Genomic DNA, 23,987 nt, shown 5'->3' on the forward strand with positions numbered 1-23,987 from the left:
GTGAATAGTTGGCTGTACATATATTACCCAGTATGTTGGTGCTTCCATCAGGGTGTTGGTTATGGTGAATAGTTGGCTGTACATATATTACCCAGTATGTTGGTGCTTCCATCAGGGTGTTGGTTATGGTGAATAGTTGGTTGTACATATATTACCCAGTATGTTGGTGCTTCCATCAGGGTGTTGGTTATGGTGAATAGTTGTCTCTACATATATTACCCAGTATGTTGGTGCTTCCATCAGGGTGTTGGTTATGGTGAATAGTTGGTTGTACATATATTACCCAGTATGTTGGTGCTTCTATCTGGGTGTTGGTTATGGTGAATAGTTGGTTGTACATATATTACCCAGTATGTTGGTGCTTCCATCAGGGTGTTGGTTATGGTGAATAGTTGGTTGTACATATATTACCCAGTATGTTGGTGCTTCCATCAGGGTGTTGGTTATGGTGAATAGTGGGTTGTACATATATTACTCAGTATGTTGGTGCTTCCATCAGGGTGTTGGTTATTTGTGGGAGGGCAGCCAAAATAAATGCTGATCATCTGCCACTATTGTGAAACCCACCGCTAAAGTTGTTACGTTTTGTAGGTCACTCATGCACTGTTGGTCCAGATGAGTGAAAAACAAACAACACACAACTTTCCAGGCTGAATGTTGGACCCAGTACATTGAGGAGTGTGTTTGGTTTAACGCCCCAATGAACAGCATATCAGGTGCCCCTGGCATATCATGGGGTGTCAGCATCCCAGTGACGCAGGTCTTAGATGTTCACCACTTTGGACAAACCCATGAGCACAAGTATGATGCTGACAAATCTCAAAACAATCAGGGCAAATCTGAGATTTGAACCCTTGATCTGAACTTTGTGAGTAAGCCTAGGGGACAGAGCTCTGAACACAGAATGGCATTAGCTTAGATGTCAGGGATCGGGTAGTCCACCTCGCTGACTTGGTTGATGCATGTCATCGTATTCCAATTGCATAGATCGATGCTCATGATGTCAATCACTGGAATGTGTGGTGCAGACTTGATTATTTACAGACCACTGTCATATACCTGGGATGTTGCTGAGTGTGGCCTTAAACAACAAACATACAACAGAACATGCATAAGATATCATGGCATTTTTATTTGATTGTTTTGAAGCATATATATTCAGGTTGGTCACACAAGTACATGACAGACTCAATGCAAGGGGCAGACAAGCTTGTGGGCAAGGCAACCATAAATGAAAGTCTTCGAAGGATGACCAACTTGTACCTAATCTTCAATGGACAAGACACACAGACTAGTGGTTAGAGAATATCCATTATTCTCAAGGCGTATTGAAAATATGGCCTATGCATGTCCACTGTGGCTGCTTGGTCCACAGGAGATCCAGAAATCATATCGGTAATCACCAATAACAATCATAACATCAAGCGTAGGGCTATCTAAAATGAACGATAATCGGAATTATCGCTGATGGGAAGAAATATTAACGATTATCGATATGAAATTGTTGTCATCGATAGTAACTTACATGAACTATTGTGATGAAACAAAGTTTAGATTTATGGATACATGCTTGTTATTGTCGATGTCACTTGTCAAAGACGGAAAGCAACTGTTTTTGATATATCTCGAATGTCCACAAATTAAAGTAATCTATGCATAAATGCATAACTGCTCACCAGTGGTGTGAAATATATTGATTTCTTTCGAGACTTTCATGCATATTTGCTTAAAGTTAATTCTCTGATATTCATTGATAATTGATCGATATTTAGTTAGCGAATATCGACCTCTATAATCTATATTGATAGCCAGCCCTAATTAAGCGGGGGAGGAGGGGGAGAAGGGAGACGAGAAACAGTGGACATTAAAGGGGGAAGAAGAAATGGACATTGAAAGACATCTGCTTGGAGACATCACCTGGTGTAGTAGATCCTGAAGTAGTGGAGTTTGATAAAAACAAAATACAAAGAGCCATTATTTGTGACCATGACAAGAGATTGAAAAGCCTTACCAAAACAAGAACATAAATGACACCCTGGTCAGACGAAACAAAATGAAGATGGGTGACACTTTTAATGCAACCATCTTGCTTATTCAGTATAAGTATGCACCAGATTGTGTGAGCTGTCTACATACGGGCGTCCGTACATCATCCGACATTGCACTATCACGGCAGGACCAACCACACTGGAACTGTCATTAACTACCATCCACAGTGATTCATTGTGAGAATATGTGGTCAAGAGCTTGCTGGCCTTTTACATGACCTGTGATATATTGTCAAATCACTTCAGTGTAGTCTAAAGGAAACAAACTATATCTCACAGAACTACTTCAATCCACAAGGTCACAATTGAAAGGGATTCCTTCTTCCTGTTCCCTCAAGGGTCAAGGTCTCTGTTCAAGGGGCATGTCATATTCAAGTGTGTCTAGCAATGTACATGGACAGTATGGTGTAATTGGAACTTCCAACAGAAACTAAAACATTTCTTTTTCAATTTTGCTGTCAAACAATGTGACAGGAGATCAGGATCCAGGATTTCACACCCCTCTAACCACATAATGGCATAGTCCAACTAGTGTTTGGATTGGGCTTATTATGAATTCAGGGTTGATCAGTTCATCATTTGATTTTCTCAAGGATAACAGAGAAAGCAAAATAACATAACCCTGACTTGTTTCACTAGAGTCACAGGGAAAGCTACGGCCTATAGTCCAAGCAAGTATGATTCCATTCTCGTACAGCATTCTTATTTCTATCACATCAATCCCATCAACAGATGACTACATAAAACCCATTTCACCAACATGAGACCTATTGTCCCATAAAATCATTTCTCATTTCCCTTAAAAAAGTACTTTGACTATGTGTTGCAAACTGTTTAGTTAAGAAACAAATCATGAATTTAACAACTGCACAGAATTTCACCATGTTTGAACAATTGTTTTAAGTAACAAAATTTAACAAAATGTTTTTAGGCAGGGCAATATTTCACATCGTTTTCCAGATGAGATGTCTGAGCGCTGAAATTCATTTTGACCCGTAATCTGAAAACAAGTGTTATCTCAAATGTGTCCAAACACTTACTTCAAATGTTAATATCACACAAACATACAAAACATGTCCTACTACACACTTTCAAACATGCTATCTGCAACAAGCACCTGTAAACATTGCTACAAGCTGGCAACACAATGATAAACTAGGGGCTGACTGTGACCCTGTGTTACCATAGTGACGGTACCTCTGGAATCACAAACAGTAATGATACTCCAGAATGTCCACACAAATCATAGAGCTAACAAGATTTTATAAAAATCCAAAGACACACACAAAGACCTACAATAATCTTGTGACAAGTGATCAGGTTTATCAAGAAAAGAAGCCCAGTTGGTTCACAGGCTGTCTTTAGAAAAATAAGGAAGTGTCACCTTTTCAAAAATTGTTTTTAATTAATACAAGCATATATTTAGTTTTTTAAACTGGGGACATGCCTGTGAACCAAGAATACCTCATCTCACTACCAGATTATGTTTGGAGGAATAACCATTTGATTTTGCTACTACAAAACAATAAATCAATCACTTTCACTGCATCATCCAACAAAAGACAAAGCTTCAATCAGCATGTTTCTTCAACCTGTCAGTCTCACTCAACATTTGACTACATAAATAAGCTGACAGTACTGAAAAAATTCTAAAAATTCTAAAACTTCACAAACCACTAAAACGTTTATCTCTTTCATAACCTCAAAGGCATACTTAGTGCTTGACTTTTTCAAGAGCAGAGACGGCAAGAAATCAAGTCTTTTTTACTTGTAGACAAGCAGACCTGTGAAGATGTTAGAATAGGTCTTCAGCAACCAATGCTTGCCATAAAAGGGGACTATTCTTGTCGTAAGAGGCGACTAACTGAATCGGGTGGTCAGGCTCGCTGACTTGGTTGATGCATGTCATCGTATCCCAATTGCGTGGATCGATGCACATGATATCAATCACTGGACTGTCTGGTCCACATTGTATCATTTAAAGACCGCCGTCATATAGCTGGAATATTGCTAAGTGAGGCGTAAAACAACAAACCGACCAACTCAAGAGCAGACACAGCAAGAAATCAAGTCCTTAACAAGCAACATGAGAAGCATCAGGATGTCGGATAATGGTAGAAACGGCAGCATCAGCATCTGTCCTGCAGCATGACGTGAACTGCAGAACCCAGTCTGGGACAGCCACATGAAGTGATGTCAGAAACATGATCTCTACTCATATTCACAAAGCTTAATAACAACATGATGTGTGTAAAAGCAACATGTCATATGTACAGTTTTCTATAAATGTCACGTTTGTATACAATGTTGTCTTTGTACATATGTGTCTGTCATAAAATCAGTGAACAATCAACACGTATAAATACCAACATGAGTTAAACATATGAAACACAAGCAAAACATATATCCTATACATTATCAATTTTATAGAAAACCATATCCTATCTCCATATAAAACTGTACCTACTTGTCAATAGAATAAATAATTATACATAGCAACAGTTGCTAAGCAGTATCCTACCCCTGGCTGTCACAGCAGCAACTGCAGGTCACCCACCCAGGTCCATGTACAGGGCGGACTCCGTAGGATCATCAGACTCACCTCCACCATGTTCCACAAACTGACCACAGTCCATCTCCACAGACATTTGGTGCATGCAGGTCGACCTCCACTAGACACCAAGTGCATGCAGGTCGACCTCCACTAGACAGTGAGTGCATGCAGGTCAACCTCCATCAGACAGTGAGTGCATGCAGGTCGACCTCCATCAGACAGTGAGTGCATGCAGGTCGACCTCCATCAGACAGTGAGTGTATGTAGGTTGACCATCAGACAGTGAGTGTATGCAGGTCGACCTCCATCAGACAGTGAGTGCATGCATGAGACACCAACTGCATATAAGTCGACCTTCACCAGACAGCTGGTGCATGGAAGATGACCTCAACCAAAAAGTGAGCGCTAGCAGGTCGACCAGATTAGACATCCACATGTCTTGATCAGCAGCTAGTGAGACACCCTGCAGAGATGATCCATGCTCCACCCTAACATGTGAAATAAAGCAGATCTGTGATAAATAATGACAAGAATGTTTACCCTGTATTACAATCCATGTAATGACAACCAGGATAGTGAAGCGGCTTCACTGAAGCCTGAGACGGTTGACAACAGAGAAACCAAGGAAGCCCACCCAATAACACATCATAGGACTGCTGGCACAACCACAGCTGCCTCAGCATATCTCCCTGGCTGCCTTCTGTCTACCCATCCTAACAGGATATCACACCTCCTACCTCCTGCCTCCTGTCTACACATCCTAACAGCATATCTCCCCGGCTGCCTTCTGTCTACACATCCGTACAGCATATCTCCCCTGCTGCCTTCTGTCTACACATCCTAACAGCATATCTACCCGGCTGCCTTCTGTCTATGCATCCTAACAGCATATCTCCCGGGCTGCCCCCTGTCTACACATCCTTACAGCATATCTCCCCTGCTGCCTTCTGTCTACGCATCCTAACAGCATATCTACCCGGCTGCCTTCTGTCTATGCATTCTAACAGCATATCTTCCCGGCTGCCCCCTGTCTACGCATCCTAACAGCATATCTCCCCGGCTGCCTTCTGTCTTCGCATCCTAACACGATATCTCACCTCCTGCCTCCTGTCTACACATCCTAACAGCATATCCCCCCGGCTGACTTCTGTCTACACATCCTTACAGCATATCTCCCCTGCTGCCTTCTGTCTACGCATCCTAACAGCATATCTACCCGGCTGCCTTCTGTCTATGCATCCTAACAGCATATCTCCCCGGCTGCCCCCTGTCTACGCATCCTAACAGCATATCTCCCCGGCTGCCTTCTGTCTTCGCATCCTAACAGCATATCTCCCCGGCTGTCTTCTGTCTATGCATCCTAACACAGAATATGCATGCATATGTTTGGCAATGTCACAGCTATCATGGTGTCTTGTTACTTGGGTACACACATATGTTTAGCACTGTGACAGCTATCATGGTGTCTGGTTCCTTGGGTACATGCATATGTTCAGCACTGTGACAGCTGTCATGGTGTCTGGTTCCTTGGGTACACACATATGTTTAGCACTGTGACAGCTATCATGGTGTCTGGTTCCTTGGGTACATGCATATGTTCAGCACTGTGACAGCTATCATGGTGTCTGGCTCATGGGTACATGCATATGTTCAGCACTGTGACAGCTGTCATGGTGTCTGGTTCCTTGGGTACACACATATGTTTAGCACTGTGACAGCTATCATGGTGTCTGGTTCCTTGGGTACATGCATATGTTCAGCACTGTGACAGCTATCATGGTGTCTGGTTCCTTGGGTACATGCATATGTTCAGCACTGTGACAGCTGTCATGGTGTCTGGTTCCTTGGGTACATGCATATGTTCAGCACTGTGACAGCTATCATGGTGTCTGGCTCATGGGTACATGCATATGTTCAGCACTGTGACAGCTGTCATGGTGTCTGGTTCCTTGGGTACACACATATGTTCAGCACTGTGACAGCTGTCATGGTGTCTGGTTCCTTGGGTACACACATATGTTCAGCACTGTCTCAGCTAACATGGTGTCTGGCTCATTGGGTACATGCATATGTTCAGCACTGTGACAGCTGTCATGGTGTCTGGCTCATGGGTACACGCATATGTTTAGCTCCCTGACAGCTGTAATGGTGTCTGGCTCATTGGGTACATGCATATGTTCAGCACTGTGACAGCTATCATGGTGTCTGGTTCCTTGGGTACACACATATGTTCAGCACTGTAACAGCTGTAATGGTGTCTGGTTCCTTGGGTACACACATATGTTCAGCACTGTGACAGCTGTAATGGTGTCTGGTTCCTTGGGTACACGCATATGTTCAGCACTGTGACAGCTGTCAGAGTACACTGCTCTTGTCCATGTGTCAGTCTACAGGCCATACATCGGTTAAGCGACATGGAAGATGGCAGGGTGAAGCCCATGAGGCAGCTGATCGGTTAAGCCACATGGAAGATGGCAGGGTGAAGCCCATGTGGCAGCTGATCGGTTAAGCCACATGGAAGATGGCAGGGTGAAGCCCATGTGGCAGCTGATCGGTTAAGCCACATGGAAGATGGCAGGGTGAAGCCCATGTGGCAGCTGATCGGTTAAGCCACATGGAAGATGGCAGGGTGAAGCCCATGAGGCAGCTGATCGGTTAAGCCACATGGAAGATGGCAGGGTGAAGCCCATGTGGCAGCTGATCGGTTAAGCCACATGGAAAATGGCAGGGTGAAGCCCATGTGGCAGCTGATCGGTTAAGCCACATGGAAGATGGCAGGGTGAAGCCCATGTGGCAGCTGATCGGTTAAGCCACATGGAAGATGGCAGGGTGAAGCCCATGTGGCAGCTGCTAAAATGAAACATATCACACAACCACCTAAAGCTAAAAGAAGTAACATCTTCATAAAGTCAAGAATTATTCTCAGCATCTCTCACACAATCATAAACATCTGATAAACAACAAAGAAATATTCATACAATGGGATGAGATGATTATACAATTTCATCCAGTTATCAGATTATACAATAAAATCCAAATATACAAAGAGGATATAAAATAGGGTAGAGATTTCTTCTGTATATGGCATCATCTCTCATTAACATCTTTCTGACTCAATCTCCCCAGCGTCCATGGCAATATGTCTCCAATGCCCATGGCAATAGGTGCTAATGTCCATGGCAATATGTCTCAATGTAACAATGGCAATATGTCTCAATGTTACCATGGCAACATGTCCACAGTGCCCATGGCAATAGGCGCTAATGTCCACGGCAATATGTCTCAATGTTACCATGGCAACATGTCCCCAGCGTCCATGGCAATATGTCCACAGTGCCCATGGCAATAGGCGCTAATGTCCACGGCAATATGTCTCAATGTTACCATGGCAACATGTCCCCAGCGTCCATGGCAATATGTCCAAAGTGCCCATGGCAATAGGTGCTAATGTCCATGGCAATATGTCTCTATGCTACCATGGCAATATGTCCCCAGGGTCCATGGCAATACGTCCCAATGTTACCATGGCAATATATCCCCAGTTTCTATGGCAATATGTCCCAAGTTTCTATGGCAATACGTCCCCAACGTTTATAGCTGTAATGAAATCATGATGACAGAAACAAATGTCAACATGTCCGCAGTCCTCCATGTAGAAAACGCATGAGAGTTCGCTTCCAGCACTGTCCAGCTCCCCTTGAAGTCTGCATCTACCAAGTCTATGAGCAGCACAGTCGCGAGGTATTCAGGTCCTTTGTTGGCCACAGTCACATCAAATACACAGAGAGGTGCTAGTGGTCCCTATAGCTGCTCTGTCCTTATCTGTAGGTCACATCAAGGACAGGGAAACAGATTCCTTGCTCTGTTTGAAGTCAAACCACTGGTCGACCTTCAGCTGGGTCACACACTTTCACACAAATATGCCCAGAAGAGGCTGGCTGTAGGACTGTATCTCCCTGGATGGCAGAGTGATATATATATATCTCTATATGTTACAACAGAAACTCCTGAGATCTGACAAACATCCTGACAGTCAGCCAACTGTCGTATGTGTATCCCACAATGCACTAGTTCTTCCATTTCATGTCACTCAGCTGCCATTGTTGTGAGGGCAGGCCAGTACACTCTCCTGCAGAGAAGGAAAATGTTTCAGGTTTCGGACACAAATGCCAAGAAACATTCAGTTTTAAAGACCCTGCACTACAAATTAAAGTACCAATGCATAGTTTTTTTCATGAAAATATGTCATGAGAAGAAAATCACCCCCCCTCCCCCCCCGCAGCAACCAAACCTGTAGAATCTACTGTCTCCTCTCTAGTTCTGACCCCTACAGAATACACCTGATATATATATGATCCTTCTCAACCCCCGTGCCTGCTGTATAACACAGCCTTAGGTTCTACCATCTGACCTCTGATGTTACTGACTGACCCCTGGTGTCTCCTCCCTGACCCCTGGTGTCTACTGACTGACCCCTGGTCTCTAGTGAATGACCCCTTGTGTCTACTTCTTGATGTCTACTGCCTGACACCATGTGTCTACTGACTGACCCCTGGTGTCTACTGAATGACCCCTTGTTTCTACTTCCTGCTGTCTACTGACTGACACCATGTGTCTAATGACTGACCCATGGTGTTATTGACTGACCCCTGGTGTATACTGACAGACAGCTGGTGTCTACTGACTGACACTATGCGTCTAATGACTGACCCCTTGTGTCTACTTCCTGCTGTCTACTGACTGACACTATGTGTCTAATGACTGACCCCTTGTGTCTACTTCCTGCTGTCTACTGACTGACACTATGTGGCTAATGACTGACCCATTGTGTCACCTGACTTACCCCTGGTGCCTACTGACTGACAACTGGTGTCTAGAGAATAACCCCTTGTGGCAACTTCGTGGTGTCTACTGACTGGCACCATGTGTCTAATGACTGACCCCTGGTGCCTACTGACTGACCCCTGGTGCCTACTGACTGACAACTGGTGTCTAGAGAATAACCCCTTGTGTCTACTTCCTGCTGTCTACTGACTGACCCCTGGTGCCTACTGACTGACCCCTGGTGCCTACTGACTGACCCCTGGTGCCTACTGACTGACAACTGGTGTCTAGAGAATAACCCCTTGTGTCTACTTCCTGCTGTCTACTGACTGACCCCTGGTGTCTACTGACTGACCCCTGGTGTCTACTAACTGACCCCTGGTGTTACTGACTGACCCCTGGTGTTACTGACCCCTGGTGTCTACTAACTGACCCCTGGTGTCTACTGACAGACAGCTGGTGTTTACTGACCAACACCTGGTGCCTACGTACCCAGTGATGGTGTCCCTGAGTCATGGACTGCTGGTTTTCCTAGACACAGCCCAGTGTTGACGTGTCTCAGCGTCAGTGTCTGCGAGGTATGGTAATTACATTATTTAGACAGATCTACACAAACACATCCATCCATTCACAATAACACGGTACAGTGATTTTTATTTGAAGTGTGCAAGAAGTACAACAGAAAATCTTACACTTAAAGTATTGAACATTTATCAATAAGTTTTCATTCAAAAGTATTATCTTTTCTAGCAAATGTTTCCTGTCTTTGTCAGACTTCTTTCTGACCCCTGGTGCCTAGTACCATTACTGCCTAGTACCATTACTGTCAACTATCAATATGTCAACTACCGATACTGTCAACTACCAATACTGTCATCTACCGATACTGTCAACTACTGATACTGTCAACTACCAATACTGTCAACTACCAAGACTGTCAACTACCGATACTGTCAACTACTGATACTGTCAACTACCAATACTGTCAACTACTGATACTGTCAACTACCAATACTATCAACTACCAATACTGTCCAACTACCAAGACTGTCAACTACCGATACTGTCAACTATCCCTACTGTCAACTACCGATACTGTCAACTACCGATACTGTCAACTACCGATACTGTCAACTACCAATACTGTCAACTACCGATACTGTCAACTACCAATACTGTCAACTACCGATACTGTCAACTACTGATACTGTCAACTACCAAGACTGTCCAACTACCAAGACTGTCAACTACCGATACTGTCAACTATCCCTACTGTCAACTACCGATACTGTCAACTACCGATACTGTCAACTACCAATACTGTCCAACTACCGATACTGTCAACTACCGATACTGTCAATTACCAATACTGTTCAACTACCAATACTGTCAACAACCAATACTTTAGCATGCTAATGCTTATACTTTAACGATCTAGTACTGTCTGTGACCTAAGTTGCATCAAATGTAAACCACCAACACTTCAACTATCCAGAGCGCTTTGTGACCCACAGCAGTTCTACCAACACTTCAACTATCCAGGGCGCTTAGTGACTTACAGCAGTTCTATCAACACTTCAACCATCCAGTGCGCTTTGTGACCTACAGCAGTTCTACCAACACTTCAACCATCCAGTGCGCTTAGTGACTTACAGCAGTTCTACCAACACTTCAACCATCCAGTACGCTTAGTGACTTCCAGCAGTTCTACCAACACTTCAACCATCCAGTACGCTTAGTGACTTACAGCGGTTCTACCAACACTTCAACCATCCAGTGCTCTTAGTGACTTACAGCAGTTCTACCATCACTTGAACTATGCAGTGCGCTTAGTGACTTACAACAGTTCTACCAACACTTCAACTCTCCAGAGCGCTTTGTGACCCACAGCAGTTCTACCAACACTTCAACTCTCCAGAGCGCTTTGTGACCCACAGCAGTTCTACCAACACTTCAACTCTCCAGAGCGCTTTGTGACCCACAGCAGTTCTACCAACACTTCAACTCTCCAGTGCGCTAAGTGACTTACAGCGGTTCTACCAACACTATCAACTACCAATACTGTTCAACTACTAATACTGTCAACAACCAATACTGTTCAGCTACCGATACTGTTCAACTACCAATACTGTTCAACTGCTATACTTTAGCAAGTCTTCATGCTAATGCTAATACTTCAATGATCCTATGCTCTTAGTGACCTACAGCAGTTCTACCAACACTTAACCATCCAATGCTCTTAGTGACTTATAGCAGTTCTATCAACACTTAACCATCCAGAGCTCTTAGTGACCCACAGCAGTTCTATCAACACTTAACCATCCAATGCTCTTAGTGACCTACAGCAGTTTTATCAACACGTAACCATCCAATGCTCTCAGTGACCTACAGCGGTTCTACCAACACTTAACCATCCAGAGCTCTAAGTGACCTACAGCGGTTCTACCAACACTTTACCATCCAATGCTCTCAGTGACCTACAACGGTTCTACCAACACGTAACCATCCAGTGCTCTCAGTGACCCACAGCAGTTCTACCAACACGTAACCATCCAGTGCTCTTAGTGACTTATAGCAGTTCTACCAACACGTAACCATCCAGAGCTCTTACTGACCTACAGCAGTTCTACCAACACGTAACCATCCAGTAATCTTAGTGACCTACAGCGGTTCTACCAACACCTAACCATCCAGAGCTCTTAGTGACTTACAGCGCTTCTACCAACACTTAACCATCCAGAGCTCTTGGTGACTTGCAGCGGTTCTACCAACACTTAACCATCCAGAGCTCTTGGTGACATACAGCGCTTCTACCAGCACTTCAACCATCCAATGCTCTCAGTGACCTACAGCGGTTCTACCAACACTTCAGCTATCCAGTGCTCTTAGTGACCTCAACTATCCAGAGCACTTATTGACCTCAACTATCCAGTGCTCTTAGTGACCTCAACTATCCAGTGTTCTTAGTGACCTCAACTATCCAGTGTTCTTAGTGACCTCAACTATCCAGTGCTCTTAGTGACATCAACTATCCAGTGCTCTTAGTGACCTCAACTATCCAGTGTTCTTAGTGACCTCAACTATCCAGTGTTCTTAGTGACCTCAACTATCCAGTGCTCTTAGTGACATCAACTATCCAGTGTTCTTTGTGACCTCACCTATCCAGTGCTCTTGGTGACATCAACTATCTAGTGCTCTTAGTGACCTCAACTATCCAGTGCACTTATTGACCTCAACTATCCAGTGCTCTTAGTGACCTCACCTATCCAGTGCTCTTGGTGACATCAACTATCTAGTGCTCTTAGTGACCTCAACTATCCAGTGCTCTTAGTGACATCAACTATCCAGTGTTCTTAGTGACATCAACTATCCAGTGTTCTTAGTGACCTCAACTACCCAGTGTTCTTAGTGACCTCAACTATCCAGTGTTCTTAGTGACCTCAACTATCCAGTGTTCTTAGTGACCTCAACTATCCAGTGTTCTTAGTGACATCAACTATCCAGTGTTCTTAGTGACCTCAACTATCCAGTGTTCTTAGTGACCTCAACTATCCAGTGTTCTTAGTGACATCAACTATCCAGTGCTCTTAGTGACATCAACTATCCAGTGTTCTTTGTGACCTCACCTATCCAGTGCTCTTAGTGACATCAACTATCCAGTGTTCTTTGTGACATCAACTATCCAGTGTTCTTTGTGACCTCACCTATCCAGTGCTCTTAGTGACATCAACTATCCAGTGCTCTTAGTGACATCAACTATCCAGTGTTCTTTGTGACCTCACCTATCCAGTGTTCTTAGTGACCTCAACTATCCAGTGCTCTTAGTGACATCAACTATCCAGTGTTCTTTGTGACCTCACCTATCCAGTGCTCTTAGTGACCTACAGTAGCTCTTCCTAAACTTCCAACTATCTAGTGCTGCCTTTGAACTCACTGCTTGAGTGTGTACACTGCAAACTATCCATACCTTGCATATATATGTGGCACTACCTTTAGTCTGGGTGTGGTCAGCTATACACTTCCAACTACTAATAACTCAAACATACTGTACTACCTGTTGACTATATTCCCAATGGACGTTGTCAGCATCGCATCGTGCAAAATACACAGCAGATGAGCCGTGCGCCTGGACACACATATTCTCATCCGTCATAATGAGTTTCTTCTTCGTATAAGCAAACACCTAGTCGGTCATCAAAAACAAACATTTACTGACAATGAGACATACAGCCATACAGGTCATGCAAGTGCATCACACAGGAGGCAGCGCCCTCGTCCAGCTGAAAGGAACAGAATGGTTAGAAACAACACCCGTTGTAGCCGCATGCAGTGAGACACAGACAGGGGCAGACAACTCCATCACATCCCAGACCAACAATACCTTGTCAGGATTCACTATAATTACTGAATTCCCAAACATACTTATATGTACCTAAATTTGATTAACAGCAGTAAATGACGGTACTGTTAGTCAGAAACAGTAACAGAGTTGTTTGCCCATTGTGCATCTCGGTACACGTAGAGTCAGCAGAATGCATCATATGAATGATTACTCACACAAACAGGAGTCACCGATTACTGGTGTTGCTCTGTGATCGAAACATACCAGACTGACAAATCAAAACATTCCCCGACAGAGTTGCCTCCCTTTACATATATAGGATTTCCCTTGCAGACATTCATATGGACGCATTCTGCAGACTACGGAGCGATGCAAGCAGTAACAATACCTCTAAATCATATTCCCACTTTTGGTTGCCCCCCAGCCCGTGGCACTGAAATAGTTTGACAGGGCCGGTCACCGAGGAGACATCCAAACACAGGTCATCCGTCTGGAGAGCTTTCTTTTTGGTATAAGAAAACACCTGGAACAGAATGATGTTAGCACATGATACAGCCTTCTTCATGAAACATGGACCAGGGACCCAATCCACACAGCCACTAACAGTCATGGACCAAGGACTCGATCCACACAGCCACAAACAGTTGTGGACCAGGGACTCGATCCACACAGCCACAAACAGTCATGGACAAGAGACTCACTCCACACAGCCACAAACAGTCATGGACCAGGGACTCGATCCACACAGCCACAAACAGTCATGGACCAGAGACTCGATCCAAACAGCTACAAACAGTCATGGACCAGGGACTCGATCCACACAGGCACAAACAGTCATGGACCAGGGACCCGATCCACACAGCCACAAACAGTCATGGACCAGGGACCCGATCCACACAGGCACAAACAGTCATGGACCAGGGACTCGATCCACACAGCCACAAACAGTCATGGACAAGAGACTCACTCCACACAGCCACAAACAGTCATGGACAAGAGACTCACTCCACACAGCCACAAACAGTCATCGACCCGATTCCACACAGCAACAAACAGTAGTGGGCCCAATCAACTCGGCCACAAACAGTTGTGGACCCAATCCACACAGCAACAAACAGTAGTGGGCCCAATCAACTCGGCCACAAACAGTTGTGGACCCAATCCACACAGCCACAAACAGTCGTGGACCAAGGACTCGATCCACACAGCCAAGGGGTACGTACAATTACACGCAATCAACAAAGTCAGTGAACATGACCAACGGATCCATTTGGTCACCTCTTATGACCAGCACAGGGATAAATCTTACCTGGCATCCCAAAGGGTGCCTATTATGAGTTACAATTGTATTGGTGCTAAATCCTCAGTGCAAGTGGGTCCTGGATGTTTGTCAATGCATGCCTTTAATACTCACAAAAACTTATTTCTGACACCAAGCCATGGTCATTGGCACTTTAGCTCACCTGGCTAAGACATTTTGTAATCTCACATCACGCAGGTCAAGGATCAGCTGTCCTAAACTGTACATGCTGGTCAGAATACCCAACAATGACTGAATTACCATAAGATAATTTAACCCCCAAATCATTGTGATTGGCTTTTTAGATCACCTGGCTTTTCCGTGAACATATGTGATAACACTTCCAGTTTTTGATTAGCTATCTGAAATCTGATGCTCAAGACAGTCGTGCTGATCCCTCATCCAATGTATAAAATCTCGTGGGGATGACAGCTTTAACACTTAACAATTTGTCCAATACATTCCATGCTGACATCAGAATCTGGATCAAGATCATGATGGAGTGAAAACTGTTTGATAAAAAGTTATAATAAAACAAAATATAGGCTCAATAGGGCTGCCATGAAGTCTGCGCTGAGACAGAGATTGGGAATCTATTCTATTGGTTGTATTTATCCAATTGGTTGTATTTATTCTATTGGTTGTATTTATTCTATTGGTAGTATTTATGCAATTGGTGGTATTTATCCTTTTGGTGGTATTTATTCTACTGGTTGTATCTATTATATTTAGTGAGTCTATTCTATTGGTTGTATTAATCCAATTGGTGGTATTTATTCTACTGGTTGTTTCTATTATAATGGGCGTATCTATTCTACTAGTTGTATTAATCCAATTGGTGGTATTTCTTCTACTGGTTGTATCTATTCTATTGGTTGTACCTATTCTATTGGCGGTATTAATTCTACTGGTTGTATCTATTATATTGGGCGTATCTATTCTTCTGGTTGTATCTATTCTATTGGTTGTATCTATTCTATTGGTTGTATCTATTATATTGGGTGTATCTATTCTACTGGTTGTATCTATTCTATTGGTTGTACCTATTCTATTGGTTGTATCTATTATATTGGGTGTATCTATTCTTTTGGGTGTATCTATTATATTGGGTGTATCTATTATATTGGGTGTATTTATTCTATTGGGTGTATCTATTATATTGGGTGTATCTATTCTTTTAGCTGTATCTATTCTATTGGGTGTATCTATTATATTGGGTGTATCTATTCTTTTATTTGTATCTATTCTATTGGTGGTATCTGTTATATTGGGTGTATTTATTCTATTGGTGGTATTTATTCTATTGGTGGTATTTATTCTATTGGTGGTATTTATTCTATTGGTTGTATCTATTCTACTGGTTGTATCTATTCTACTGGTTGTATCTATTCTTTTGGTTGTATCTATTATATTGGGTGTATTTATTCTATTGGTTGTATCTATTCTACTGGTTGTATCTATTCTTTTGGTTGTATCTATTATATTGGGTGTATTTATTCTATTGGTTGTATCTATTCTACTGGTTGTATCTATTCTATTGGTTGTATCTATTCTATTGGTTGTATCTATTATATTGGGTGTATCTATTCTACTGGTTGTATCTATTCTATTGGTTGTATCTATTATATTAGGCGTATCTATTCTACTGGTTGTATCTATTATATTGGGTGTATTTATTCTATTGGTTGTATCTATTCTACTGGCTGTATCTATTCTTTCGGTTGTATCTATTCTATTGGTTGTATCTATTATATTGGGTGTATTTATTCTATTGGTTGTATCTATTCTACTGGTTGTATCTATTCTATTGGTTGCATCTATTCTATTGGTTGTATCTATTATATTGGGCGTATCTATTCTACTGGTTGTATCTATTCTATTGGTTGTATCTATTATATTAGGCGTATCTATTCTACTGGTTGTATCTATTCTATTGGTTGTATCTATTCTATTGGTTGTATCTATTATATTGGGCGTATCTATTCTACTGGTTGTATCTATTCTTTTGGTTGTATCTATTATATTGGGTGTATTTATTCTATTGGTGGTATCTATTCTATTGGTTGTATCTATTATATTGGGTGTATTTATTCTATTGGTTGTATCTATTCTACTGGTTGTATCTATTCTTTTGGTTGTATCTATTATATTGGGTGTATTTATTCTATTGGTGGTATCTATTCTATTGGTTGTATCTATTATATTGGGTGTATTTATTCTATTGGTGGTATCTATTCTACTGGTTGTATCTATTCTTTTGGTTGTATCTATTATATTGGGTGTATTTATTATATTGGTAGTATCTATTCTACTGGTTGTATCTATTCTTTTGGTTGTATCTATTCTACTGCTTGTATCTATTATATTGGTTGTACCTATTCTATTGGTGGTATTTATCCATTCAAACTTTCAGCTTCAGAGATTTTGTGTGTTGAAATCAAAGTTATTGAAAGGTATGACATTTCAGGAATCCTCCATAAAACCAATCCCTAAAATCACAAGTCCTACTCCACTGCTCCAATCCCTTAAACTCTTCGTGTCTTTGAAATCAAGCTTCAGAAATTGGGTCTTCAATCTCAACGGCATCTATCAATCTTTGTTTCCATGGAAACATAAAACAATAAAAATAAATATGAAAGGGGTATGAAAGTATTTCCAAGTTCAAAACATGAAAAAAAGAATTCCCAGAAAATCCAGTAAATAAAATCAAACTTGCACTGCACTGCTCCTATTGGTATAGAAACTGTACCTCAAATTGAATCTATGAAGTAGTTTTCAAGTTATAGGTCGCAATGTTGAAGTAAAACATTCAAGTGAAAAAATGAAAAATAGCTGTATTATTTCAGAAAATCTGAATATTGAAATCAAACATCGCGGTGCACCTCTCCTAATGGAATAGAAAGAGTTATTCCAGTTTGAAAAGAATCTACTAAAAAGTTTTCAAGTAACAGGTTGCACAAAAAAATGTCCTAGGAAGGATGGACGGATGGACGAAATCCCTTACTATAACTCTATAACCCTGCCCTTTTAGGTCGGGGCTACAAAAATACAAACTGTCATATCACATGAGTGATCAGCTTGAACTATGCCACTCAAAGTTTGCTAAAGATCAAGTTTTGATGATCCAAACCTCCACCCTATCTAACATGTGCAACAAGGTGCAGATTGCCGTCTCACGACACCCTGTCCTCCATTTGGGCAACTCAACAGGAACTCGGCAATGCTCCGACTGAAGAGTTGAACAATGTTCCCTTGGCAAGATTATTGGGAGCATGAGATGAGACCAGGCTGTGATCGCACCACGTGGATCACATACGGTACGCGCTACTGAGAGGTGTTGTTTTCCACAATGAATTTGTTTTTGTGATATTTTTATGTTTCCACTTTGGTCAGATAGTCTCATTTTGGATGCATATTGTTTGTTGGCATTGTGAGGCACATCACAACAGACCTTTGTTCATAAAACTTGTCTTCATGCAATATTGTCTTTGGCTATTTCAACAGATGCATACAAATTGACGCATCACCTTTTAAAGTGGTGAACCTTAGCAAACTTTGAGTAGCATATGTGCAGCCTCTGAACCAATGAACATGACAACTCTGCTGTTCATAAGTGACAAGAGAGTTCAACCTGTTTCTTTAGTGATCCATGCAAGCAAGTAATTTAAACAAATAAGTAAACTTGATAGCAGAGCACACAACCTTCTGCAAGAAAGGAAAAGGTAAAACTAACTATTTGTCATAACAGAATATTGTGCACGGAAACTTACACTCTCTATAAACAGAGCAATGTTCAACAGCTAACATATTCTGGACAGGAGGATGGAGGTGGGAAGTTGTGTTAAGGGTCGTGATCTGGGAGGAGGTGGAGAGATGTGTTAGTGGCTGTGATGGAGGTGGAGAGATGTGTTAGGGGCTGTGATGGAGGTGGAGAGATGTGTTAGGGGCTGTGATATGGGAGGAGGTGGACAGATGTGTTAGGGGCTGTGATGGAGGTGGAGAGATGTGTTAGTGGCTGTGATGGAGGTGGAGAGATGTGTTAGGGGCTGTGATGGAGTTGGAGAGATGTGTTAGGGGCTGTGATGGAGGTGGAGAGATGTGTAAGGGGCTGTGATGGAGGTGAGAGATGTGTTAGGGGCTGTGATGGAGGTGGAGAGATGTGTTAGTGGCTGTGATATGGGCGGAGGTGGAGACATGTGTTAGTGGCTGTGATGGAGGTGGAGAGATGTGTTAGGGGCTGTGATGGAGGTGGAGAGATGTGTTAGGGGCTGTGATGGAGGTGAAGAGATGTGTTAGTGGCTGTGATATGGGAGGAGGTGGAGAGATGTGTTAGTGGCTGTGATGGAGGTGGACAAATGTGTTAGTGGCTGTGATGGAGATGGAGAGATGTGTTAGTGGCTGTGATGGAGGTGGAGAAATGTGTTAGTACCTGTGATGGAGGTGGAGAGATGTGTTAGTGGCTGTGATGGAGGTGGAGACATGTGTTAGTGGCTGTGATGGAGGTGGAGAGATGTGTTAGGGGCTGTGATGGAGGTGGAGAGATGTGTTAGGGGCTGTGATGGAGGTGAAGAGATGTGTTAGTGGCTGTGATATGGGAGGAGGTGGAGAGATGTGTTAGTGGCTGTGATCTGGGAGGAGGTGGAGAAATGTGTTAGTGGCTGTGATGGAGGTGGAGAGATGTGTTAGTGGCTGTGATATGGGAGGAGGTGGAGAGATGTGTTAGGGGCTGTGATGGAGGTGGAGAGGTGTGTTAGGGGCTGTGATGGAGGTGGAGAGATGTGTTAGTGCCTGTGATGGAGGTGGAGAGATGTGTTAGGGGCTGTGATGGAGGTGGAGAGATGTGTTAGTGGCTGTGATAGAGGTGGAGAGATGTGTTAGTGGCTGTGATATGGGAGGAGGTGGAGAGATGTGTTAGTGGCTGTGATATGGGAGGAGGTGGAGAGATGTGTTAGTGCCTGTGATGGAGGTGGAGGAATGTGTTAGTGGCTGTGATGGAGGTGGAGAGATGTGTTAGTGCCTGTGATGGAGGTGGAGAGATGTGTTAGTGGCTGTGATGGAGGTGGAGAGATGTGTTAGTGGCTGTGATGGAGGTGAAGAGATGTGTTAGTGGCTGTGATATGGGAGGAGGTGGAGAGATGTGTTAGGGGCTGTGATGGAGGTGGAGAGGTGTGTTAGGGGCTGTGATGGAGGTGGAGAGATGTGTTAGGGGCTGTGATGGAGGTGGAGAGGTGTGTTAGGGGCTGTGATGGAGGTGGAGAAATGTGTTAGTGGCTGTGATGGAGGTGGAGAGGTGTGTTAGTGGCTGTGATGGAGGTGAAGAAATGTGTTAGTGGCTGTGATAAAGGAGGAGGTGGAGAGATGTGTTAGGGGCTGTGATATGGGAGGAGGTGGAGAGATGTGTTAGGGGCTGTGATGGAGGTGGTGAAATGTGTTAGTGGCTGTGATGGAGGTGGAGAGATGTGTTAGTGGCTGTGATCTGGGAGGAGGTGGAGAGATGTGTTAGGGGCTGTGATGGAGGTGGAGAAATGTGTTAGTGGCTGTGATGGAGGTGGAGGTTTTATGGGATAAAACATGAAAATGAAGATAGCCAAAACTGTTCACAGATTTCCTCCAATGATAAAGACAAAGTACCTGATTGCCTCCCATGCCGTGACATGTCACCATGCCAACCTTCTCGCCACTCTTCCGGCCCATTGTGTCAATACATGAGCTGGTTTCCTTGTTTCGAATCTGAAACACAAGAAGATGCAACACTGGCTGTGACTCTAACAGGGAGTGGACCAGCAACTGCGAGTGTGGAGGCCAATCTTGTCCATGGACACGGTATGGAATCGCTGAATGGCAGACATGAAATACACCTTCTATTGGCACGGATTACACAGATTGTGCATGGCAAGAGAACATTTCACAACTACTGTGCACACTGCATCTATAAATACGTAATGAACTGACATTAGTTAATTGACACCTTTTCCGTTAAAACAGTAACTGAGAAATGGTGGCAACAAACAAATAAGTGACAAGTGAAGTCATTTCTTTTGGTTAGTCTGACTCAAAGTCTTGACGATAAAGCATAAAATCCATAGCAAATAGTTTTCATATGCACAGAATTTGTAATCCTAAGTGTAAGACGTGATTTTTTGCATCATTTATCACAAAATAAAAGGGTACTAGTCAGGTATGGTCTCCGAACCTAAACCTATGAGGAGTCCAATCTTGTCCATGGAGTAAACACTTACCTCACCAAGGGAGTAGAAATCAATGGGCATCTGTGACTCTGGGTAGATGTTTTCCAGGTACCAGCGGAAACTGTGACACTTCATCCTCTTCCTCAGTTCCTGTCGCTCGGAGATGTCCCCATAGTCCGTGCTCTTCACACCTGAAGCACCAAACACAGGGTTAGCTAATGTAGAATAACGGTAGAATAATTGTAACTGTATGTCTAGCTAGGGTGAGCTAAAGTAGAACAAGCATGAAATACTCACATCCCCCGCCAATATGACACGTCAGGTGTGTGCAATGCATTAGCTCCTGAGAACAATGTTCACTGGGCCTTTTTGTAAAGAAATACAGTACGTGTTTCAAGATCTGCTCTTGAAGGACTACCGCCATTTTCAGTCTAAATCAAAGTCATTACCATGGCAACTTGAAAAATAACTTTTAAAAAAAATCCAAAACTATCCAAAGGCACCAGTTCACCACTAGACCTATCAATGTGCAAAATATGGTGAAGAAAAATGGTACGGTTTTCAAGATCTGCTCTGGAAACACGGACTACTGCCATTTTCAGTCTAAATCAAAGTCGTTGCCTTGGAAACTCCAAAAATATTGTTTTTAAAAATGCCAAACTATCAAAAGGCACCAGTTCACCACTAGATCTATCTATGTGCCAAGTATGACGAAGAAATATGGTACGGTTTTCAAGATCTGCTCTGGAAACAAGGACTACCGCCATTTTCAGTCTAAATCAAAGTCGTTGCCATGGAAACTCGAAAAAATTATTTTTTTTAAATCCCAAACTATCTAAAGGCACCAGTTCACCACTAGACCTATCAATGTACAAAATATGGCGAAGAAAAAATGGTACGGTTTTCAAGATCTGCTCTGGAAACACGGACTACTGCCATTTTCAGTCTAAATCAAAGTCGTTGCCTTGGAAACTCCAAAAATATTGTTTTTAAAAATGCCAAACTATCAAAAGGCACCAGTTCACCACTAGACCTATCTATGTGCCAAGTATAACGAAGAAATATGGTACGGTTTTCAAGATCTGCTCTGGAAACGAGGACTACCGCCATTTTCAGTCTAAATCAAAGTCGTTGCCATGGAAACTCGAAAAAATTATTTTTTTTAAATGCCAAACATTCCAAAGGCACCAGTTCACCACTAGACCTATCTATGTGCCAAGTTTGGTGAAGAAATATGGTACGGTTTCCAAGATCTGCTCCGGAAAGAGGACTACCGCCATTTTCAGTCTAAATCAAAGTCGGTGCCATGGAAACTTGAAAAATAACTTTTTTTTAAATCCCAAACTATCAAAAGGCACCAGTTCACCACTAGATCTATCTATGTACCAAGTTTGGTGAAGAAATATGGTACGGTTTTCAAGATCTGCTCCGGAAACAAAATGTGACGGACAGAAGGACGGACGGACGGCACCCATTCCTATATCCCCCTTCCACTTTGTGGCGGGGGATAATAAATGTAGAATAATTGTAACTGTATATCTAGCTAGGGTGAGCTAGGATTTATCTTATAGAAGAACTCCTTATACAGACCTGGATTTATCTTATAGAAAAACTCTTTATACAGACCTGGATCTATCCTAAAGAGGAGCTCCTTTTACAGACCGGGAATTATCTTATTGAAGAACTCCTTATACAAACCTGTATTTATCTGATAGAAGAGCTCCTTGTTCTGACCTGGACTTATCTTATAGAAGAACTCCTTGTACTGACCTGGATTTATCTTATAGAAGAACTCTTTATACAGACCTGGATTTATCTTATAGAAGAACTCTTTATACAGACCTCGATTTATCTTATAGAAGAACTCCTTATACAGACCTGGATTTATCTTATAGAAGAACTCCTTATACAGACCTGGATTTATCTTGTAGAAGAACTCTTTATACAAACCTGGATTTATCTAATAGAAGAGTTCCTTGTTCAGAACTAGATTTATCTTATAGAAGAAATCTTTATACTGACCTGGATTTAACTTATAGAAGATTTCCTTGTACTGACGGATATATCTTATAGAAGAACTCCTTGTACTGACCTGGATTTATCTAATAGAAGAACTCCTTATACAGACCAGGTTTAATCTTATAGAAGAAATCTTTATACAGGCCTGGATTTATCTTATAGAAGAGCTCCTTATCCAGACCTGGAATTATCTTATAGAAGAGTTCCTTATACAGACCTGGATTTATCTTATAGAAGAGTTCCTTATACAGACCTAGATTTATCTTATAGAAGAACTCCTTGTACTGACCTGGATTTATCTTATAGAAGAGCTCCTTATACAGACCTGGAATTATCTTATAGAAGAGCTCCTTATACAGACCTGGATTTATCTTATAGAAGAACTCCTCATACAGACCAGGATTTATCTTATAGAAGAACTCCTTGTACTGACCTGGATTTATCTTATAGAAGAGATCCTTGTACTGACCTGGATTTATCTTATAGAAGAACTCTTTATACAAACCTGGATTTATCTTATAGAAGAGCTCCTTGTACTGACCTGGACTTATCTTATAGAAGAGCTCCTTGTACTGACCTGGATTTATCTTATAGAAGAGCTCCTTATACAGACCAGGTTTAATCTTATAGAAGAACTCCTTGTACAGGCCTGGATTTATCTTATAGAAGAACTCCTTATACAGACCTGGAATTATCTTATAGAAGAGTTCCT

The 23,987-nt window shown here is 42.4% G+C and overlaps 2 protein-coding genes across 3 annotated transcripts in view; both read right to left on the reverse strand.

Annotated features, from left to right (window-relative positions):
- Nucleotides 1–1,112: 1,112 nt before the first annotated feature.
- LOC139464805 (polypeptide N-acetylgalactosaminyltransferase 13-like) overlaps nucleotides 1,113–23,987 on the reverse strand; it is a 101,179-nt gene continuing 78,304 nt past the window's right edge. Inside the window, exons 12-16 of one of the 2 annotated variants that reach the window (XM_071246313.1) lie at nucleotides 21,308–21,447; nucleotides 20,700–20,798; nucleotides 14,157–14,291; nucleotides 9,919–9,997; nucleotides 1,113–8,731 (exon numbers count right to left, since the gene is read on the reverse strand). In XM_071246313.1, the coding sequence (XP_071102414.1) occupies nucleotides 8,670–8,731; nucleotides 9,919–9,997; nucleotides 14,157–14,291; nucleotides 20,700–20,798; nucleotides 21,308–21,447 (515 nt within the window). In that variant the 3' untranslated portion in view covers nucleotides 1,113–8,669. Of the gene's footprint in view, nucleotides 8,732–9,918; nucleotides 9,998–13,480; nucleotides 13,610–14,156; nucleotides 14,292–20,699; nucleotides 20,799–21,307; nucleotides 21,448–23,987 lie in introns of both variants that reach the window. The other variant, XM_071246314.1, reaches the window with a different exon arrangement.
- Nucleotides 14,781–19,549, reverse strand: LOC139464803 (homeobox-like protein HDP1). The gene is made up of 3 exons (XM_071246311.1): nucleotides 19,498–19,549; nucleotides 18,246–18,319; nucleotides 14,781–17,474 (listed from the first exon to the last, which is right to left on the reverse strand). Exons 1-3 carry the CDS (start codon nucleotides 19,547–19,549, stop codon nucleotides 15,561–15,563), a joined length of 2,040 nt encoding a protein of 679 aa, XP_071102412.1. The 3' UTR covers nucleotides 14,781–15,560.

Source organism: Haliotis cracherodii, unplaced genomic scaffold, assembly GCF_022045235.1.
Source record: "Haliotis cracherodii isolate W230 unplaced genomic scaffold, xgHalCrac1.p SCAF_17, whole genome shotgun sequence".
NCBI classification, from domain to species: domain Eukaryota; kingdom Metazoa; phylum Mollusca; class Gastropoda; order Lepetellida; family Haliotidae; genus Haliotis; species Haliotis cracherodii.

What these genes read in the sequence shown, in the direction of transcription:
- LOC139464803 (XM_071246311.1), bottom strand. Translation starts at nt 19,549, where the DNA reads ATGTCTCCACCTCCATCACAGCCACTAACACATCTCTCCACCTCCATC. An exon ending in TCTCTCCACCTCCATCACAG is followed by an intron (nt 18,320 to 19,497) that starts GTACTAACACAT and finishes AATCTTGCCAAG; the next exon opens with GGAACATTGTTCAACTCTTC. An exon ending in CAAATGGAGGACAGGGTGTC is followed by an intron (nt 17,475 to 18,245) that starts GTGAGACGGCAA and finishes TGAAGCTGAAAG; the next exon opens with TTTGAATGGATAAATACCAC.